The following is a 22,389-nucleotide window of genomic DNA, read 5'->3' as shown; positions in this document are numbered from 1 at the left end:
TATCTTGTGATTTATCAAAGAACTGGTTCTTGGAGATCTAGGAGTACACAAGAATGTCACATTAACCTTCAGACTTGTAGACCAAACTCTGGAAATGAGAAGCTGAAAGTGTATGGCTCTATATGACAATTAGTCCTTATCAAAAGTGTTTGGGTTTTGTGATGTTGTATTTTTATGCAGACTTTTGATTTCAGAGGGTCTTGACTCATGGTTAGTTGACTCATGGTTAGTTTACAATCAGATCTAAGAATTCAAGTATCATCAACGGTCACATCCAAGTTCACATCGTTGCCAATTCGGCTTCCTGCTATGTAATACATCTTCAGCTCTCATGACTGCAGCGTGCTCCACTCCCACCTCTGACCTCTCATCCTCACCACACCATTCCCACCACCTCCCAGAGACTATGAGGACAACAGTTGCATTTCAGAAGTTGAGTTGCTGAGGCTGTGGTCCTCCACTCCTTTCAAGCTCAATCACTAGAACCACTGGCCCTATAAAAGGCTGTGCCTGCATCGTACCAATTTGATTAGATCCAGATGACGACAGAGCAGAGGAGGAGGCTGGATTCTATTCTGGCCTCTGCTACTGATGTACAACACGAGAATGGGCAGACAGCAAAGCGTTTGTCCTCAGTTGCTGAGACCGGGAAAACTGTGAGAGTGACAACCATGCCTATCCGTATGAACAAAATATTTTGAAACGGTTGAAAGCCACTACATAAATGCTAACTACATATTATTAGATACTGTTCCTACTTTAGGGCACTTTTTCATTCACAGATGTTATGCACAAACCATTTACTAAATCAGCCACAATTGTATTTTTTAAATCATAGGATATCTGAAGAAGATAAACTCAGTAGCCATCTCCCGGGAAGGGAAAAGAATGATCCTGACTCTGGCAGCATACACTCACTGCATCTCATTACAGTTTCAAGTCGAGTAAAGGAACAAATATTAGCATACTTGGGCTCTGTACAGCAATAGTTTGGTAAAACGCTATGGTGTGTGTTATCCAGTAAAGGTGACTAATGGACCTGTCCGGCCTTAAAGTCTGTAGATCTGTGAATTCATTTTATCAAAAGAAAAAGTCTCTCGAAGCACTTTCAAGATTCAAACCAGGTTGCTAACGGCCTGGCAATCCTGACTGGCACTTCATGCTGGAATATGCCATGGCTCACAGAAAGAACAAATAATCTCTGTAAAACCTACTTGCAAAGGAGGAATTAATACACAACCATGGATATACTTGGTGGGCTAAAGGTTCATCTAGCCTGGAATGACGTTCCCGACAGCAGACAATTTCAGACACTTAGAAGCAAGACAAATATGAATTGTTCTTCCCCCATCATACTCTCCTTACTCCCATCAGTCTGCTCCCCAGAGGGTGAATCAGGGACTAACATGCAGACCAGTAAATTCAACAGCCATTACTGGATCTCTTCTCTCTTAATTGCCTAATCCTTTTCTGAAGCAACCTGTACTTCTGCTTTCCACATCCTTTGGCAACAAACTGGAGCTATCACCCTGTGTCCCCACACCAGCATCACAGCACCATGCTCTGCACCCTGCAGGGATCGGGAGAAGGACCAGCTCGGTTCTTGATGATGGTACTCCCAAACCAGCTTTCTGCGTCTCATAGTAAAAGCAGGAGGCTGAACGTGCTATGCAGCATGTCCAAACCACAATTTGGGACAATTTTCTGTGGTTCTGTTCTTTGACATAAAACACAAATAATCAACAGAAACAGAATAGTGCACTGAAGAGCTGAGGAGCTTTCCAAGAGGCAACATGCTCTCCTTCCATTTCTAGTAAGCTGTCCTGTCTGTGGGACGTCCATACCTTCACCTCCCTGCCTCACGGGAAAACTCACAGAAGACAAGATCAAGTCACCTGGAGGTGAAATGAAGGCTGACAGAAAGCTGTAACAGTCACAATAAACTTCAGGGGATGGTTACAAGATGTGCAGACCTCCACCAGGAAGAGCACTTCCTCATGTACCTCTTTCGTGGACACTCCTGCAGAGTTCTGTTCCCCCTGCCATTTGTCAGCAACCATGTTTGCATCACCTGAGCTAGATGCTACAGTCATCCCAGTTACTCCTTGTGCATGTGCGCGTACCCTGCACAGTCACCATAGCTAAATTAATCAGGGGAGCACCCTATAACAAGCCCTTGTGAGCTCCTCTGGGCATGAACACTTTATTCTCATGCATTTTAGGCCATAAATTAGAGATGACAGCAAAGTAATCAGGACAGCATCATGCTGTGCCTCCTAATTCTCCTGGGCCTCTACTGATTATATAGGAGAAATCCAAGCAGACACAGAATTAAATCACTTCCCTTACGTTGGACTAGCCGAAGCTGTTCCTTAAATGACAGATTGCTAACAGTTCCCTTAATGACATCACCCAATATGTCATAAAATTTGCTGCCAAAAATATGGATTTCTCCCTCCCCAGCCAGAAGCATTCCCTGGCTGTGGAGCAGAAGTTTCATCGACAAAATGTGGTTCAAGAAATAACCTATAAAGGGTTCTCAGTGCATAAGGTAAGTCCCACCCAAAAACTCATTGAAGAATAGAATTATCCTTCTTGGCACTGCTTTCCTGGAACAGTGCCCCACGTCACATTTCTCTAAGTGTTTGTGATTGAAATTATCCATCCACCATCTCTGCAGGTAGCACTAAAACTCACAGCTCAGGAATAGTATCCAGATCTTTGCCAGATTACTAGCCTTGGGTATAAACTGTTATCTGCTTATTGCTTTTGTGCTTTTTGGAAGGAAACTCTTCCCAGATGGGTATTAGCATTAGAGAAGAAATAGATATACTTGTACAATAGCAAGGATTATTTACCTGGAGTTTCACTATTATCCCTTTACTTCCAGGCTCACATCAGTTTTTCTGTCAGAACTGCAAGTAAAGTGACAACCAGAGCATACGTGGCATGAACAGCCTTTGAGAATTTCTAAGAGACAATTTGGAGGTTTTTCTCTATTCTTCATGCACCAGGAATCTAGCTTGCAGAAATGCACCATAAATGACTACCTGTTTGCTTTTAAAATGTTACAGTGGAAGCCACTTAGGCAGCCATCAACCATGACTGCACAAAGGGTGCTTAATTACCCATTCCTGTAACTCTGTTCTACCTGCATTTTCTCATGAGCATGCCTTACGTCAGAATTAGCCCAGTTGCACAGGTTTTTCAAAAACGGCAAATATATTTCTAAGAAAAATACTGAGCAAGTGGAGCCAATAGTGAAGGAGGAGAAAGTCCTCCTTCTTTATCTAGACTTAAACTAAATTCTGATTAATAGCGGAGAGCACTGAAAGTCTCCAGGATTTGGTCCTTCTGGTCCAGGTGAGGTTGCCTCTCTCCACCCTGTTGCAGAAAATCAGTGTTGGCTGCTGTTCCTCTAAGTCACTCCGTCACTCCCTTTCTCTCTGTATGACGTCTTTCCTGCATGCCACCATCTATCCACTCAAAGCAGTGATAGTTGAACAACCAGAAAATAGGAAGAAGGAAAAAGTGGAATGCTAAATCTTGTGGAAACTTAAAGCAAGAGCACTCATCTGCATGGTCCCAGGATGCAGCTTGAATATCTTTGGTAACTCCTTGGGTATCAACTTCTGTTCCCCGCAGCAATTCTTGCCAACAGAAAACCCTGCTGCATGCCAATATGCTGGGGATGCCGAAAACCAGTGGTCTGAACAATCTGTCACTCATGTAAGTTCAAAAGAGAATCACTGTGGTGGCACTCACTGGCACTGTGAGTAAATGAGCCTTGAACTATCTATCTGGATATGCTGCAGTTCTTTTCTGAAAGGAAAAGCAAGTCAAAACTGAAGTGTAACACTCTGCTGAATGCTGAAGTGACCAAATAAATAGGATCAGCTAAACCTTGCTTATCTGTCAGTCATTCCTCCCTGTATGAAAGCAGTCTTCTCAAGCCTGCCCATGATGATCATGGCCTCAGTACTTGCTTGGGTTCCTGAATTGATTCATTTCAAGCTGTGCCATCTGCTTACGTTACCCAGTCATTTTGGTCTTGTCATCCAAGGGAAAACCCTGGTTTGGCCAAATGTATTGCAGCACATGTACTTCCAGTGCACGGAATGAAAGGCTAAAATAATACCCATGAATTTTGTTCTCAAATTCAGAACTGCACTGCGATGACTGCAGAGTGACAGATGTCAAAACCGAGCTGAGCACCTCATTAATGCAGAGATAAACACACAGAATATGTTGTTTGGAATGGCAACCCAGGGTGTTTATATATGTTTGCCACTATTTATCATCCTACAGATGGTTGCTCACAGTGATGTACATCCACAAATATGTTTAATTTTGCTTTTTCCTATTCTAGGTAATTACCATTTTCCCTTGTTTACACTGACTACTACTAAGATGGCCTAGAGATCTCTGAGTTTTTCTAAGGGCAAGGGGTCACGTTGCACAAAGCAGACCCAGAATCTGCATGCAATCAGTTCTTTGCAGCAATAACAGCCCATGCCCATATAGCATTTTTTAAAGAATTATCTCACTCTCATTTTACAGCTGGGAAAACTCTGAAAGGTGAAATGACTTACCCAAGGTCGCACAGCAGGCTCTGTTCAGTACATAGTTTCTATTGTTGCCAACTGGGCAGCTCATCAAGCTCATGCTACTTGCACCACTCAAATAAAATTCAAACAATAATTATTATTTTTACTGCAATTTGCACGGCAGTCAAGGCTGGAGGCCACAATCAGAATTCAGCTTATGTTGGGCTCTGTTCAAACATCAAATCAAATCCAGTCCCTGCTCCAGGGGGCTTGCAGTCTCAGTAGGGACATAATTCTGTGGGAACACAAAAAGTGATGGAAAGGGAGGGAAGGAGGGAGGGAGGGACAGAAGGCAGTAACGTGAATGTAAGGTTTCACATTGTTTTGTGTGTGAAGTCCAACTGTGAAGTCTGGAAGCTTATTATTACTTAAATTATTTAGATGGGTAAGAAATATAAGCATGTTACCAATAGCCACCTGTCTGTTACTTAGGTGGCAGTTTATCTTCATAATCTTAATTGTGCAAACACTTTACTTTCAACTCCTATGGTCTTTGGTTACACTGACAGACAGGGATCCTGCTAGTCGTTCTTCGAGGGACTGACTCACGCTGCACTAACCCCATACTTACTTACACCGTACTTTCTAAAGAGTGATATTATACTTAATATTACAACTCTCTCTCTAATCTGCTGCTAGCGCGATCCTTGCTGTAGACCTTTTTATATGATATGTTCATACATTTTACAGCACATGACAATTTTGTGTACTAGATATAAGCTAATGAAATCATTGCACTCATGCTAACTTTTACTAAGCTCTGCAGTAGTACAATATGTACTAACTCCCACCTTAGCGCCCGTCACTGCATCCTAATGTGGCTCCATGCTAGCAGTATGTTACGTACCAAATGACCCTATAGCCATTCCTCTTTAAAAGTCTTAACTTGGTATAAAATTGACTGCACAAGGCTTGCTTTATGCTTACATCACAAAGAAAAATTTTCTCTTCTTGTGGAGTCACACTATGTTTCATCTGATGGTACAGCAGGACATTGAACACATTACACATGTGCAGTGAGATTTCAATATAATGATGTCATACAATATAAGAATTAAAAGCTCCTCTAATACTGAATGGCATCGACGCAATGGGATTATTTGCAAAAGTAAGGTTGCTCAGTCCGAGTCAGGATTGCTGAATGGTCCTTTGAAGTTAACCCATTAGTTTTCTGGTATGGATCTGCTACCCCATTATTATAACATATGTATTTGTACAAATAATAAAAAACAGTATACAGGAAATATTTTATTGATATCAGTAACCTCAGATGGGTGGTTATTTTTTCCGTATTTCAATGAAGCCAAGCATTTAAAACGTGCTTCCAACCCACCAAAGCTTAAATCCTTTACTCAGCTGATGGAGCCTGTTGAAACAAACGGGCAGCTTTTCACTGACGCTAACAGATTCTAGATCAGCACAATAATACCATAACGTACTCAAGAGAAACCACAAGTTAAATACATTCTTTTACACAACGAAATAATGAGCATTCATTTACAATGAATTTCCTTGGTCTTATTCTCAATTGGCTAAATCTACATACAAATTAATGACCCATCACAATGTCTGTTGAGGATGCAGCATCAAAAACTAAGGCATTGCAGAACTTTCATAAAAAATACTAATGCAATTTCATTTTAGGCTATTAAAACTTTTCAGAAAATTGTGTTAGGTACATGTTACTACCTGCATTTAATCCTCTCTGACAAGCATCACTGAAGCTCAGCATAACTGAGGTATTTACTTAAATGATTAGAACCTGACTTTTAGTACTATGATAAATGAAAGCAATAAGTAACAACAGCTTTGTTTAGCAATTGCCAATACCATTTTTGCAGCTCTTCATACACTACCCACTAATCTCCTTCAGCATCAGGTAATTCAAATTCCTTTATCATATTTCTGATACCTGCATTTATGACACTGCAGCTTTATTTTAATCCCAGGCAAAGGCACATTAAGAAGGAACTGTGATTGACGGAATCTTGCAAATTTAGAACAAAATACTGGATTAATCATCCCTAAACTCAGCTTTATAAATCCAAGACACAAGCAAGCCTAATTTAATAAAATCCTATGTAGGAAAGCACAGCTTATGTCTACATTAGCAAGCTGTGTATTGCAACTGAGTGGATCTAAAAAGTGAAACAGCGCTTAGGACCTAATATCTACAACGCGTGTGTTTCAGAGGTTTCACTTTGGAATGGACCTAGTCTGGTCTGGTGGAAGGCACACACGTTAGTGGTAGAAATGGATCAGGTCTACTCTTGGAGGACATCTGGTTCAGTTTATTCAGAAAGAAACACAGTTTGCGTATCCCAAGACTGCTCCGCAACATGAATCAAATTGTAGCAAGTTGGAACAACTAGAAGACGAACTTTAAAAATGCACTCCTGACCAAAACTAAAACACTCTTACAGTCAACCCCATGAATGGCCTCCTTGCAGACCACTGTCCAAAGCAAGCAGTTTCAGCTGGCTGCAAAGGCACTCAGTCAACTCCAGGATCTCTGAAGGCTTATCCAGATGACAGAACAGCGATGCCGTGCATGGTGTCTCCGTTCAGAACAGCTCATATCTGGGGCTAATGAGGTGCCTGAGAGCAAGCACATAACTTCATAACCACAGAGGCTGGGATTCAGCTCCAGACTGAGAAACCTAAATCAAAGTGAGGTTAAGAGTAGAAGCTAACGTTCGGTTCAATTGCCAGCATGTTGGTGCCTAATGCCACTTGAGCTGTTCTACCATTTCTGAGACACCTGTGTGTAGATGACAGAGAACCTATATAAGACCTGTGTCCTTCTGGAAAAGCAAGCAGAGTTCAGACAGGATCCTTGAGGCATTTTAAGCACAGACACCTGGATGTAGGCAACTGCCTGATGGCTTGGCCTCCACAGACTGATATCACATCCTAAGACCCTGAACACTCCTGGATTCACTTCAGAAACACTTAACTGGCCTTGCCAGGGCCAGGCTAGGTGTGCCAAGGCCGATGGTGATACCACCCTACTGCAGTCCGACAGGCTAAGCCAGATGTTTGTAGTCAGGTATCCCACTGCACATTCTCTCGCATGTCCCTGATGTTGTATCTATGCTTACCCACCACCTGAGGTAGTGCGAAGTGAAATGGAGCTGTCTGTGGAAGTGTGCTTTATATTTGGTTCAGACTTGATTTGGAAAAAAATTACGCCTCTTGGGAAGAAACAAAAATGCAGTTACAATTTCCCAGACAACCTCACTTTTGCTCAGCATAATTCCTCCAGCATACCATATAATTAAAACTAAATGAAATGTTGTGTTATATGTTTAACACTCAGCTATAAAATATACCGTCTTAGGTTCACATAGAAACTTGATGAATTCAGTGAGGCTAAATTTAAACCCAGAAACTTGTATCTGCAGATCTGTCCCTAAGGCTGTAAAATCCCGAACAGACTTTTTAAGTATGCATACTGCATGCGATAGGTTTCCCAGAAATGTACAAGATCAAAAGTGTTTCATTTGAAGTTCAGGGTGTGCCTTTACGCACAGTTGTTTGATGCACTGAACACTTGTTTATCCCATTGACAAAGTGCTCCCTCCTCTCTCTCCCTCTCAAATGGCCACAGGAGGCAGGAAAGGAGGCAGCAAGGACGGAACAAGGAACTTGGTGTTGCTCCGCTTCCCATCCTGCGTGAGCAAAGACCACTTGATGAGCCCATTCTTGCTACAACACCCAACGCATTTGACACAAACCTGTTCATGCAAAAGATGAAGCATCCAGTAGCATAACAACAAGATGAAGAGATTTTACATGGAAGGAAGATTTAGGAACATTGTTTACGTAGCAGCTTGGCATCACAAAATAATTAGGTCATGGAGAGATAATGAGGGACAACTTCTCAAGGAGCTGTCCTTAGAAAAATTAGATCTCAGGTTAGTCACAGAACTGATAATTTGTAAACTTTTTCCTGAAACCTTGGTATTTTAGAATATTTTAAAGATTTGTTTTTCAACTACTTTCACTTTTAAACATCAGTATTTAGCTGACATAAATTAAATTTTCTTAAAGGAAATTAAATATCCAAGTCACACAAAAATGTTGAATGCAAAGAGAAAATGTGAAGCAAATAACTGCAGCAGCTGTTGTTGACACTGTTTTACAGTTTTGCTGGGAATTTAAGGAAAACCCATGCTTGTTTGGTCAGAATGCCAGGCAGGAACGAAGTCCCACATGACAGATCTACAGATCTTGGTCACTGTCTATTTTTAATCCTGGGAGGCACCATGATAGGAGGGATACTGTTTAAAAAACAGAACAAATGGGAGTAGAATAGAAAAGAGCATTCACCTAGTTCTGAAGAATGAGAGAGAGCGGAACAAAACATGCTGTTACAAACACCGCATTCTGTAATCTCTTTCTGACACTCAGATATCTGTTTCCAGTGTACAGCTCAGTATTTTACCAAATCTCTTCCCTTTAGAAAGTTGTTGCAGAACCTTGCTGCTCTAACAGTTAGAAACCTTCTTTTAATTTCCAGACTGAAGTGATTTATAACCAGATAATATCCATTTGTTCTTGTCCCACCATTAGCCACAAGTTTAAAACCATTAGTTTTCACTCTACGGTCCATGGACTCAGGAGGAGTTCATAAACTACTTCCAAGCTTTTTAAAGTGTCATGAAGCAAAGTAGGTCTAACAGGCTGTAATTTGCTCTAACAATGCTGCAGGGCATGTAGCATCATTTTTGGAAAAAGTTTAGGAAATCAAATAAAATAAAAGTGAAAAACACTGGCTTAAACAGTTCTTTTCCCTTCCTCTTGTTTTTTAGCTCTTCCATGTGTTTTCAGACAGCAGTCATGGACATCTTTTCAACCTTCCTCTTTGTACATTAAACTAACCAAGCTTTCCTAGTTTTCTCCCTGCAAAAGAAAAGTCACCGGTCACTGGTTTTCCATTTTGCAGATATTGCTGTCTCAGTCAGAATTGGACATTAGTGTCCAGAATCCCACATGAAATATCACAGTGCATCACGTAATGATGTCAACATTGCCCTAAATCAGCTAGAAATACTTCATGAAATACACACCAGGATCACGTATGCCCTCTTCACAGCCACATTACATTGACAAGCCATTGCCATCCTCTGGTGAACAGATACACTCGGGTCCTCCCTTCGCTCATTGTTATCTGTCCTCAGCTGCAGAGCCTTTCATTCTGCACCACTGAGTCCATGCCACCACTATTGCCTCGCTCCTCAAGGCTGACAAACAGCAAAGTGTCAGCTTGGAAATGACTGTTGGTGAGCCAGCTGATGATGCCATAATAACTGAGGAATCTGATCAAATACAAATGCCTGACGTGAACTAAACGCAAGCGATTGTGGCTGGTAAGCCATCAGCATATTTGGACTATTTTGGACTATATTTTTCTAGTATAATGACCATGGATTACAATTTCAAGCTTTTTATTTTACTGATGTTCGAATATAACTTCACCAGTAACAGGAAGGCTAAATACTAAGACACAGCAGCCAAATAATAATTAACTGTCTTTAGAGGAACATAAAGCTATAAGGATGAATAATTTTATTTTCATGGAAAGTATAATACTTCTTTCATTGAATTAATCTTAAAACTTTGAATTAACTCTACACTGAATGTCTCTCAAGCAAAGACTCAATTTTTAGTGTTCAAAGATGTATTAGCCAAGCTGAAAATACCTGGTGAAAATCTGATTTTGAAACGCAGCCTACATCAGAGAGAAGATTCATTTATGATTTTTAGACTCATAGGTAACATTCTCCCACTATCCCTAGGCGAAAAACTTTTTTGTGGCTTGTTCTACATTTTTGATTGCTTCCTCCTCTTAACAAAGGTTGCAAACATCGTTCTTTTTCGAAGTCACTAATACATCTAGTTTCGAAGCTAACTACACTTCATGCAAATTTTTCATCCACAGATATTTTTATTGTTAATTTTAAAAGAAAAAATCATAAATTAATACTATGGCACCGAGTTGCGGTTATAAATTGGTTGAAATTAAAGGACTAAATCCCATGTCACGTTAACTTTCCTGCACAGATTATTCTTGAGCTCCCCATATTGAGACTCTGCTACATATTGTTTATATCTACACGGATAAATTAAGCAGTGCCAGGGAGCATTTCTACTGTCTACACTATTAAATTGTTAGAATTGTCCCACAGCATGTGTCACAGGAGTGTTATTAGTCTGTTCCAACTAACAATCTTCCAAAATATTGCCAGGGCACAGTTTGCAAGATAGGACATGCCAGGAATGGTTCCCAACAGGCAGTATGAGTCCAGTGACCCAGTTTTAGGAGGTAAAAAAATGTAATAGTATGGACACTGGCCAGTGTGCCAGCTGACTACACCAGAGTATGGTTCTGGACATGCTTATTTTGCAGGTACAGGCACAGCCACTGCATCTCTCTGTTGAGCCCTAGCAAGCTGAGGAAATGACTTGATATGGAAATGTCTGAGCCTAACTTTGAAGACTGTTAAGCTCCAGGAAGCCCAGGATCATTTATGTAGGTGTTTCACAGCTACACACTGTCACCTGGGCTGTTGCAAAACAACCCTCTCCAAGACTCCTCTTGCCCACACCAAGAGACTCCATGTTACAAAGAGCTGAAGAGCATTCGCTTTTCTGCAATCACTCAGGAAACCTGTTATTGCAGAGGAAGAGGCAGGAGGTCAGACAGCAGGAAAATACGCTGCTGCTAGTGTGTTCTCCCCACCTCCCTGCTAAAATGTTCCCTGATCTTAAGAGACCTTGTCCTATTTTATTCACGCTTCTGCAGCACACAAAGTTCACAACGACAAATAAAGTATTGTAGGGTGGAGGTTTCAGAGGTACAGTCCAGCATGGCAGCACAAGACACATTCTGGTCATGTTAATCACATGAGACCATTCACCTTATTCAATGAACTTCTACAAGCAAGGCGCATGACTTCTGACTTCTAGCAGTAAACAAAAGAACCTCCCAAGGTTTCACAAGTAGTGTTTTCTAAACCTCTCAACTCAGAATATTTGTCTTTAACCTTGCAAGTACAGCACGTCTAGCTTTCTTCTCTATAAACCTTTCTGTTCTGAAAGTTAACCAGAAAAATAAAGAAAGTGGAATGTGTGACAACTCATCAACTGTTTGTAATAATTTATTTCAAACCATTTATTCGGTAGCTCTTTCCTTCTGATGCAGTCTCAATTACTTGATTGAATAATATTCTCTGAAATAGCACATGATGTGCTTGTGTCAAAGAGGCTCTCCACAGAGGCCATCAGCTACCTTTTAAAATCAATGAAATTCATAAATTTGCATTTGGCTGCTCAAGGAGAAAATAAAGGAACCTTTTCCCCCGGTACATATGACCTTCTCATTCTAAGGCCAGCTTGTTTCAAGTCTTCCGCATCTCTGAATGCCAACGTGAAGACAGATAATATCTTTCTTAGAACAGATAGATCTTCAAGTCTATTATATTCCCCTTCTTAAGGATTCTAGCCATAATTCTCTCTTAGTAATTGGGATTTGCACACTGTTCCACACAGTAATGCATATTCTAGTTATTCACTCTGTCATGCTGCCACTGCATTTTTAACAATGCTGATAGCAACCGATGTTATCGAATTCTGCAGACTTTTCAGGCTCTGGGCTTGTTCATGTCTTTTTTTTCATTTCACCATTTCGGAGCAAAAATGTTTTTATTTTGTCCTTTGTGATGCCTCACTACTATGACCCTGCCATTCCTCACAGCTGGATCTTGTTAGTTTTCAAATATTGAGTCCACACTGTCTGATCACACCACAGATTTTCTGTTCTGATATGTTTGCTGTCTTTATGTTTGCAAGATCAAAGCTAATGCTGTTTATACCACAGTACTAAAAAGGTTCACTTCTCAAAAGGTAAAATAACCTTAGTATTTGAAATCTAGCCTTCTTTTATTCCATGCCTTCTACTGCTGATAATATCCATGTGTTTCTCCCTTTCTTGGTTTCATCTTCCCATATAGCCATTTTCTTGATAAAACTTTTAGAAGGATTTTTTGAAAGAACTCGGCAGCAGCTGTATCCTATGCCAGTGAAGTCCCTTCAGGTGCAAGAAAATAGAGCTGCGCCAACACCGGCTGCTTTCTGAAACCCCACTCCCATTTCTCTTTCCCAATGGTATTCAAGTTCTCAGCTCCCCACATTTCAATAGCTGATAGTCTCCTCTTTTAAATTCTCTCCCATTTTCTTTCTCCCCTCCTTTTTTCCCTTCCATACATTTTTTTCTTCAGTGAAATGGAATTGCCTGGATAACTTCATGCATTTCCTTTTATATCTTACTATTCTGTTATCGTAGTGTTTTTCAAACAGTGGACCACAGCCCCCAGGATGTTCATAAAAGGCAATTGGGAGAGTTATAAGATGCTGAAATTTTTATTACACTCTAAAACAAAAGAAAATGTCTCTTCTCCATTCCCCAAACACCTTTATCCTTCAAAAAACAAGTTTTGCTATCAAAATCTCAAATCACTCACATAAATAAATGATATACACTTCTTACGTGCTACATTTAGCCAGGTGACGTGTCTGTGTGATTTTGAGCCTGATGACCAATTTCAACCAAATTTGACTGATCTACAGGCTTTCAAGATACTAAAAAAAAAAGCTGGTCCCTGGGCAGAGTAGAAAGGATCCCGAATTCCCACCAGTGGAAAGACAGGGATAGTTTATCCTTTAACAAATCTAGGTGGCAACTTGAGGACATCAAATCAACACACAAACAGCTTTCTGCCAGCTATAACAAGTGCTCTGTCCTTGCCAACCACACAAACGAAGAGCTTGTGGGGAGTCAGACAGTTTAGCTACTGAAGGCAAGGGATGACGGGATGCAGGAGAGAACCTGTGATGTTGTGGGCACAGGTATTTGGGGAAAGAAATTACTTGTAGAGTGGACACTGGGGCACAGCATTCCTCCCTCATTTTCACTGTTCATAGGATACACCTTTTACCTTTGTTTTTATAGCCAAAGAATGAAATACACGAAAATGTTTACTTCAAACAAAGTAATGAAACTGAAAAGGCTGCACAACCCATCACCGATTTCACCCACAATTCACAATAAAACCTTCAGCTCTTCATCTTTCCAACCTACCCTATAACCTTCCAACTCACACTGGGGCACGAGCACTTCCCAAGACAGTAAGGCAATACTCATCACAGCCAGGCTGACAGTAGCAGAGTGGGGGCTACCATGGGGCACTCACAGCCCAAGGCTGTGGGAGGCACTGAGGTTCTCTATCAAGCCCAATGGGAAACTTTCCTCTGGAGCTGAATGAACAGAAAATCAGATTGGCAGCATGACTTCTCCTCTGGGAAAAAGATACACATGCATCACGCCCACTTGAGTTAGGAGATGTCCTCATAGGCTTGATGAGACAGTCCATTTGTTGGCAAGCAGAGCACTCGGCTCTTTCCCTGCTCCCTGCCAGCCTGCACAGCTCCAGCACCTCATTTCCCCAAGCCACAGAGGCAATCCTCATGTTACCATGGTCAGAGCCCTCAGCGTCCCTGATTTTTCAGAATTTTCTCCCCAAAGGTCTGACATCCACTACTACTTACAGACCACTAAATAACCTCAGTGGCCTCACCCTGCGGGTGGGGTGGTGGGTGTTATTGCTCTTATTAAAGTCAGCAACAATGCTGAAACTCAGTTCAAAAACCTGCTCGATGTTCCTGGACTTGCTTTCCTCTCTCCCTTTGGCCTCCCGTGTGCCTCTCGCTTTACCACTGGGGTACATGGTGGGAACAAAAGCTGGCAGCAGTGTTGGTTAAGGTTCTTTGCTTCTGGTGAATTAGGCCATGCCTCTTACAAAGAGGCACGCAATCTTACGTAAAGACTTTAACTGAAGAAGAAACCACTGTAAAGATAATTAGCAAATGCAACTTAATAGGTTAGAAATGTATATCCCTCATGGCTAATGCAAATTTGTGTAACTTCAGCTTCCAAAAACAGCATTTGTCAAGTTAAGGAGCACTGCACGAATTGAAATCCCCCCCTGTAGGTCCACATACACCATAATCTGTCAATTTTTAATCTTCTTTTGAGTAGCAAGAAAATTCATCCTTTTAGCTCTTCTTCTGTCATTTATTTAAATCAGTCCTGAAACCCTTTCCACTTTATACTTGAAAGGGAGTCCTGACAGATGTTTGACCTGGAAAGAGTGGGCACGGGAACCACTGTGGGCAACAGCTGTCCCATTTTTTGCATACACATTTAGGGACCACATTGGACTTCTTAAGTGCAGCACTGCAGTGAGACCTCACATGCTGATGCCCATCTACCACAGCCTCTGATTTCTCTTCTAAATAACCGTTTTCCATAACATATAATTTCCATAATTCTCCCATCAGTAGGACACCTCCTACATTTTGATCCCCAGAAGTCTTACACTTCATTTGGTGTATTAAAATACAGGCTATTGAAGCAAGCCCAGGTTATTGCGACATCCAAATCAGTCTATGGAATTAGGTATCCTTACTATAATTTATTAAACAAATAATTTTTGTGCACCTGCAAAGTTCAGCGGCCATAACTCTATATGAATCTTCCAATTAATTGTTAAGGATACTGAAGCTACAAACAAGATCCATGTCTGACTCCACTAGACACCCTGCTCAAACACTCACTGGTGCAAGACTGGCATTTTTTCTAGCCTTCTGGAATTTACCCCTATACCAAGATCTGACTAACAGCAGTAACAAAGGCTCCAAGAGCATCAAGGTCAAGCCTTTTAAGACTCTTATATAAAAGTCACCTGGTCCTGCAGACTGATTTCAAGTATAAAGGCAAACAACAACACAACTGCAATGAAGAATTTCACCTTTTCATTTTGAAACAATTCCGTTTTAAATGAGCTTTTAACTGAGGCATGTAATAACCTCTCTCTTACTGGTGCTTTGGCCCCAAAGAACTGGCAATTGAGTAACATGAAACCAGTTTTAAAAACTGGGAAAACCTGCGAAACCACAGAAAGACTGCTATCTACGCCGCATAGATCGGTGAGAACTATGAAAGACAACAGAGTATGTCAGCACGTGCACAAACATGGCATATTTGTGTGATGAAAGCAAGTAAGGTAGGACCAACACATTACATCATTTTTCACAAAACTACTAGAGTTCTCCAAAGAAGTAAAAAAATAATGCGTACCATGGAAATTTTCATTAACAAAGTCCACTTGGACTTCCAAAAGACATTTGATAAATCTGTCATTCATAAGTCTTAAAAAAACCTAAACTCCCAGAGGATAAAAATAAATGTCCTTGCAAGGATAAATAATTAGAAACAGATGGTAGGAGAATACTGTCGGTTTTCCAAGCGGAGAGAGGTCAATGGTGGAGTCCTGCAGGGATCTGTGCTGGAACTTGGGAGCTGCTTGCTTATTTATAAATGAGCTGGAAAAAAGGGTAAATGGTGAGATGACAAAGTTTGCTGCTGATATTCATTCAGGGTAGCTAAGATAAGGGCCAACTATGAAGAAAGACTTTACAATACTGAGTGACTAGGCAATAAAAAGGCAAATTAACGTCAATGTAGATAAACAAATATGAAGTTGTTTCTTTGAGGGGAAAAAACCTAACTGCACAAAATGATGTGCTCCAAGGTGACTATTACCGCTTCAGGACTGAGATCTTGGGGTTATAATGGGTACTTCTGTGAAAACATCAGCCCACTGCTCACTAACACTGGAAAAGTGAGCATTAGGAATTACTAGGAAAGGAACAAAGAATGAAAGAGAGAATATTATTATGCCACTGTATAAATGGCTGGTTTGTCTGTCTTGAATATTGCCTGCAGTTCTGGTCCCACTGCCTCTGAAAGGATATGGTAGACTGGAAATGGCTGAGGGCAGGGCAGTAAGGATGATCACAGGCTTGGTGCAACCTAACGACTAAGGAATGACTAAGAAGCCAGAGATTAATCAGCTCTCAGAAACACATAACTGAGGGGATACAGCAAAGGTGTAATCTGGACCAGCACAGGGAAGGTGTTTGGGGGTCCCCTGCTTCACAGCCTCTTCCAGTACATGAGCTGGGACGATCAAATGAATTGGGAGATAAAAGGTTTCAAACACAAAAACGCCCGAATGAATCTTCACACAACATGTATTAAGCAGTGGAACTCCCTGCTTTGGGGCACTGTAAACGTGATGTTGTTTTGTTCAGCTGTCCTGTTATTGTGGGCATGGGCTTAAGCATCTCCTGAAAACCATATATATTGGTTTCATCCTACTCGTCCATGGGACATCTCTATGCCCTTGTTTTGCTTTGTTTACTTTTCTCTTTCCTGTAACTTGCAGTTACTTCCTGTAACTTGTCCTAGTAGAGAAAAAAAAAGTAATGACAAATGTCCAGTCATGAAAAAAATCATGACAGAACTGAAGCGTTTAATTTATTTAACTTATAAAGGAATACATCTCAAGAAATGTCTCTATTTGTGAGGCTCCTTGCACACTTTAGATGCAAGGTAGTAAAGAGCAGTAATACCTCACTTCTAACACTTTCACTAAGTGAATAGCTGCTCAAATTAACTCGTGCAAGGGTTTGTACATCTAATTTTGAAACTGCGTAAGGGGAGGCTAGGGGCTGGAGAACAAGGCTGCCAACACTGGCTCTCAAGACTCCCTGACAGCATTATGTACATGGAACAAAAGAAGCAGTCTAAGCCATGGCAAAATCATAAGGGAGTATGTTGTCATCACGTACACAAAGGAAATAGCTCTTCCTAGGATTTTTCTGCTTAATCATGTCATAGACATGATTAGACAGTAACAAGGGTTGAAAATGCATGTTTTCAAAGATATTATCTTTTCCTTATTTAACAAACACCTCTTCAAAACAAGAGCTATATCATGCTGACAATTTATAATGACTCATGCAGGACAGAATGTGATAAAAATCTTTCTTTTAAAGAAATAAGTTCCTAAGCTTTTATTTCACAACCCTAAATCAAGCATGATCCCATGTTGAAAAAACTGCTTCTACGAAGATTTAAATTACTTCAATTTTAAGTATCATTATATGATCTAACTGAATGCTAACACTGCTAAGGTACATAATAGAAAGCAAAATCAAAGCTATACTCACATACTTTTTTCTTTTACTACTTCAGGTTCAATTTTGTTCCTGTACTATGCAGAACTATATGCATATGTAGATGACATTACTACATTGTTATTTGTGAGATAAGCATCTTAAGCTTATTATTGCCTATTACTTATACTCTCCTCAAAACAGTAAACTAATAACAGAAGCAGGTCATATAGTTCATAGAAAACCTATCAGAACTCATTATAACTCTCCTCCTGCACATTTTATTCTAAGTTATCTTCCTGTCCCACCACCATTGCTTCCTTCTTCAAAGGATGCAACCCAAACCAATACAGGTTTTCTGGTAGTTTTCTCCCCCTTTGGGGAAACTTTTTTGAGGTAATACAGAAATGAACAGTCAGGTAAATGCTGAATTAAGGTACAACATTCAGCAAACAACAAAGTCAGGCTCTTTCAACACCCAACATATTGTTCCAGTTCTTCCAGGGCATCCACATAAAAACTGGGAGAGATGGCAGATAAGCATTTGGCTATACATGTATTCCCCTATTATTTTAATTTTGGAGGTAAGCAGTCTGAAAAGTGATTCTTCTGCTGGTATAGAACTCCTTTTGTTGCCTTTTAATGACAACAGTGTATCTACAAGCACTGGAGATAACAAAAATTCTGTGTTATTTTGCCTGAAAACCTGTCTTCAGTGTCACACCTGCACACGTGCAGCATGGTATAGACTGATTGGCCTCCTGTAAATCAGCTGCATGCAGTGGTTTCTAAACATTACTATTCACCTGTGCAGAAATGCAGTAAAGGAATCAGGTTCATTTTTATCTACCTTGGACTAGCTTCCGTTGGCATAAAGCAGTGGAACCATATAAATAAAACACTGTTATCTCTGATGTTGGAAAGTGTAAAGGATTTGGAAATTGTGCTGTCCTACTGCATACCAGACATGAACAAAACAGGCTGAGGATGCACCAAACCAGTGAATATTCATGCCACCTTTTACCAGCAGAGCCATAAGGAGAGGAGATAGCTGAAAGCAAAAGTCCTTAATGGAGCAGAGGAAACATCAGTGGTGCAAAGATGAAACAGTTTGCTCTGCCTGGAGCCAAGTGACATGACTATGTACAATTAATAACACCATATCAGAATGCGTGTTACCGAACAGACAAAGTAGCCACCAGCATCAACGCAGAGATAATGAATGCAAACCTTGTTTCACTGGAATTGGGGAAAAATCTACCAACCTCAAGCGACTGCAGATCAGTCCCCAGGTGATAAAGAAAGAAACCATACAGAATCTTAAGTGACAGAAACAGCATAAAAATATATATAACACACATAAATACAGCATCGCAAAGAGAAATGGATAAAGCTGTTTCATACAAACCAGAAATTTCCACTAAGCCTCATGGATTAGGTGGCAAATCGAATAATGCTGGAGCTGCTCAGCAAACAACTCAGAAGAATTATTACTTGGAAAATGAAATGAATGTAGGTCAATTAAGGGGACTGAAAAAGTGATTGTGAGCCCATTTTGGGGACATTTGCTCTGCTTCCCTAACAGCTTATTCCTGCAAAGCCAAAACGTCAGAATTTCAGGGTTTTATCAGGAGGACAAATTAAAGGTATGGTTTGATTTTAGACTTCTTTTTTTTTCCAAAAGATTGAAGAATTGATCTTTTCTATCTCACTAAAACTGATTTTATTACTATCTCAACTCTAGAGACCATTCTTTTCTCCTCCTCTGCCTCCCAGCTGCACGCAAATCACCAGTTCTCTACTAACTCCGAGGGAAAGCTGTGTTGGAAATGCAAGAAGGGATGTCCTGGTGTTCTCCCTCCTTCTTACCATACGCTTTCCCCAGGGAGACACTGGATGTGATGGGGAAAGTCAAATGAAGTCAGGAGACCTTCTGAATCAAAACCAGCAACTGAAATGATTTTTTTTTCTTTACACTCCTAACATAGAGACGAAAATAAACCTTGAGAACAGGGTGAGCAGACCCCAACCAAAACTCATGCATCTAACATCCAATGACCTCAGCTGCCCTTCCAGTTGGCCAGCAGAAGACCCCACCATCCCCTCCTGCGGAACTGAAGTGGGCTCTGTCTTGACCAGGTGGAAACCTGAGCTCAGGACTAACCTTCAACAGGCCGGCTGTTGACTTCACCCACAGTCACCTGCTCGAGGCATCCCCACTGCCCCCACTGCCATTTTCTGCTGACCTTTAGCTACAGACTAAGCGCTGGAGGACAGCCTGGAGCTGCCATCGCCCGCCACCCTCCCCAGGGCTGTTTGATGCTCATGGGTCGGTTGACGGCCCGAAACCGGACAATTTCTCCGGGCACCCCCGCTCCTCGGGAGGGGTGCGAGGGGCTGAGGGCTGGGTCTGACCTCAGCGCACGCCCGGTACCAAGGTGGGCGGGGGGTGCGGCCCGGGGCAGACACCGGCACCGCTCTGCAGCGCAACTGAGGCGTCCCGGCCCCCCCTCCCCCGAGCCCCACCACCCCCGGCGGGGCACCCCGGGCCCCCGCCGCTCTCCTTAGCCCCTCCCGGCCCGGGCGGCCGCAAGTTTCTCCAGAGCCGCCCGTTCCCCCCCGCGGGGCCGGGGAGGGTAGGGACGGGCAGGGCGGCGCGGAGCCCCCCCACGGCCGGGGCCGCTGCCCTCACTCACCCGAGGTCAGCTGCATCCAGGCACAGATCTTGTAGACGGTGGCTGTGTTGCAGAAGAAGAAGAGGATGAAGCAGACGATGCAGGCGATGATGAGCATCATCGAGAGCCCGATGAAGAAGGAGGCAGCTTTGAAGGCTCCCGAGGGCAGGCTGGAGAAGTCCGTGAAGCTGCCCCGGCAGGTGAGTTCCCGGCTGAAGCCGTTGCCGATGCAGTAGTGGAAGAGCCCGAAGTAGCCCGCCTGCGGGGTGTCCACGCCGTCCCCGATCCAGTACGGCTGGATGAAGCACACCACGTTGACGATGGCAAAGCAGATGGTGAAGATGGCCCAGAGCACGCCGATGGCCCGCGAGTTCCGCACGTAGTTGGTGTGGTAGATCTTGGCCGCCTCCTGAGCCGGGAGCATCCCCGCTGCTGCCGCTCCTGACGAGCCTGCTCCTGTCGCCGCCGTCCCTGCAGCCGCTCCGGGCATCCTCGCCGAGAAGATCCCCCCTCCCCTTCCTCCTCCTCCTCCTCCTCCTCCTCTCCTCCTCCTTCTCCTCCTCCCCGCTCGCTCCGCTCGACGCGACGCGCTCCACCGCCGCCGCTGCGTGCGAGAGCCGGCGAGCCCCTCCGCCGGGCTTCAGCGGCCCCGCGCCAGCAGAAGCAGCAGCGGTGTCGGCGGCGGCGGCGGCGGCAGCACCAACATGGCCCGCCGCCGCCTATCGGGGCTCAGCGCACCGCCCGCCCCGCAGACCGCCCTCCCGCCGCCCGCGGTTCCTCGCCGCGCCGGGCGCCAGCCGCCACAATACCCAATAACCCTCACAACGCTCAATAACCGCCACAGCGCCCGCCAACCGCCACAACGCCCAATAAGCGCCACGGCGCCCCGCCGGTGGGGGGGCGGGGGGGGGGGCACGGCTGAGGCGCCGTTCCTCAGGAGAGGCGGCGGCGGGGCAGCGGGCGAGGGGCCGCTGGCGGCCTTTCGGCGGGCGGGAAGGGCGAGCCCCGTGGGTAGTGGCGGGGCCGCTGAAGCTGGGGCCTCCCCTCAGCCCTTTCGCCCGGGGCGCTGCTCCCGGGCGGGGAAACGGCTGCCTGGCCGGGCTGCTGCCAGCGCTGCTTATGCTGCCTGCCCTGGGATACATGTTCAGGCATTTTAAAGTTGAAAGCCTGTGTGCAGGTTTCTTTTAAAAACCTGGCTGATCCGTTCCCTCACAAAACGCGTCTGTCTGCAGGCGGAGGCTGTAACTGCCACATCCCCTGTGGCGGGGTGAGGAGCAGCCCCCTGCCCTGGCACAGGTGGAGCCCAGAGGCACTGCTTGTCTCCCACCTAAATCAAACCTCTGCCAGGCGAGGTCTTGGGGCTGGGGACCTGGGAAATGAGGGGCTGCTCCTCACCACAGTGGAGGAGATTAGCCCCATGAACACAGAGCACCCGTGGGGCCATGGTGAATGAGGTGGCACCGGTGAAGAAGAGCAGCTCCGCTCCAGTCAAGTGACTTTGGCCTGGCACTCAGTGCATTGGTCATGTTGGCGTGCAGCAGTGATTAGCATATATTAATGAGCAATTAGCACCTGGTAATAATCATTCCTATGGCAGTGACACTTGGATTTGCAGTCCCCGACCTATGCGTTGAGCCTGAGTTAATAACAGTAATTGATGGCGCATATATAGAGCGCTCTGAGGGTTGTCCTCTCCCGGGATGCGCTCGCAGCCAGAGCAGAGGGATGCTCGACAGAGCAAGCGGCCGCGGCAGGCTGCTGCTCTGTGCCGGCAGAGGGCCGCACTCAATTAAATATTAGTGCTCATCAGCGCCTGGGAGGAGGGAGACCCGCGTGGAAATTACTGCTGGCATTCAGTAGGAATTTTTCATCTGCTTGCAGACGAAGTTTTGATCTCTGCCCTGGGACTGCCAAAAAGCAGGCACAGCGCGATGGAGCGAGCATGCCAGCCCTTCCCAAGTTTGCCGCAGAGGGGCTGGGAAGGGGCAGCACCGGCTAACAGGTTTTCAGGCCCCCGTGCTTGC

The 22,389-nt window shown here is 43.6% G+C and overlaps 1 protein-coding gene across 3 annotated transcripts in view; it reads right to left on the bottom strand.

The window, feature by feature from the left end:
* LHFPL3 (LHFPL tetraspan subfamily member 3) overlaps positions 1–20,882 on the bottom strand; it is a 256,612-nt gene extending 235,730 nt beyond the window's left edge. Inside the window, exon 1 of one of the 3 annotated variants that reach the window (XM_074576991.1) lies at positions 20,387–20,882. In XM_074576991.1, the coding sequence (XP_074433092.1) occupies positions 20,387–20,855 (469 nt within the window). In that variant the 5' untranslated portion in view covers positions 20,856–20,882. The remainder of the gene's footprint in view (positions 1–20,386) is intronic. The other 2 variants (XM_074576902.1, XM_074577078.1) reach the window with 2 other exon arrangements.
* Positions 20,883–22,389: the final 1,507 nt, after the last annotated feature.

This window comes from Larus michahellis, chromosome 1 (assembly GCF_964199755.1).
Source record: "Larus michahellis chromosome 1, bLarMic1.1, whole genome shotgun sequence".
NCBI lineage: Eukaryota > Metazoa > Chordata > Aves > Charadriiformes > Laridae > Larus > Larus michahellis.
Note: the sequence above shows the minus strand (reverse complement) of the source record. Positions and strands in the feature narration are given on the sequence as shown.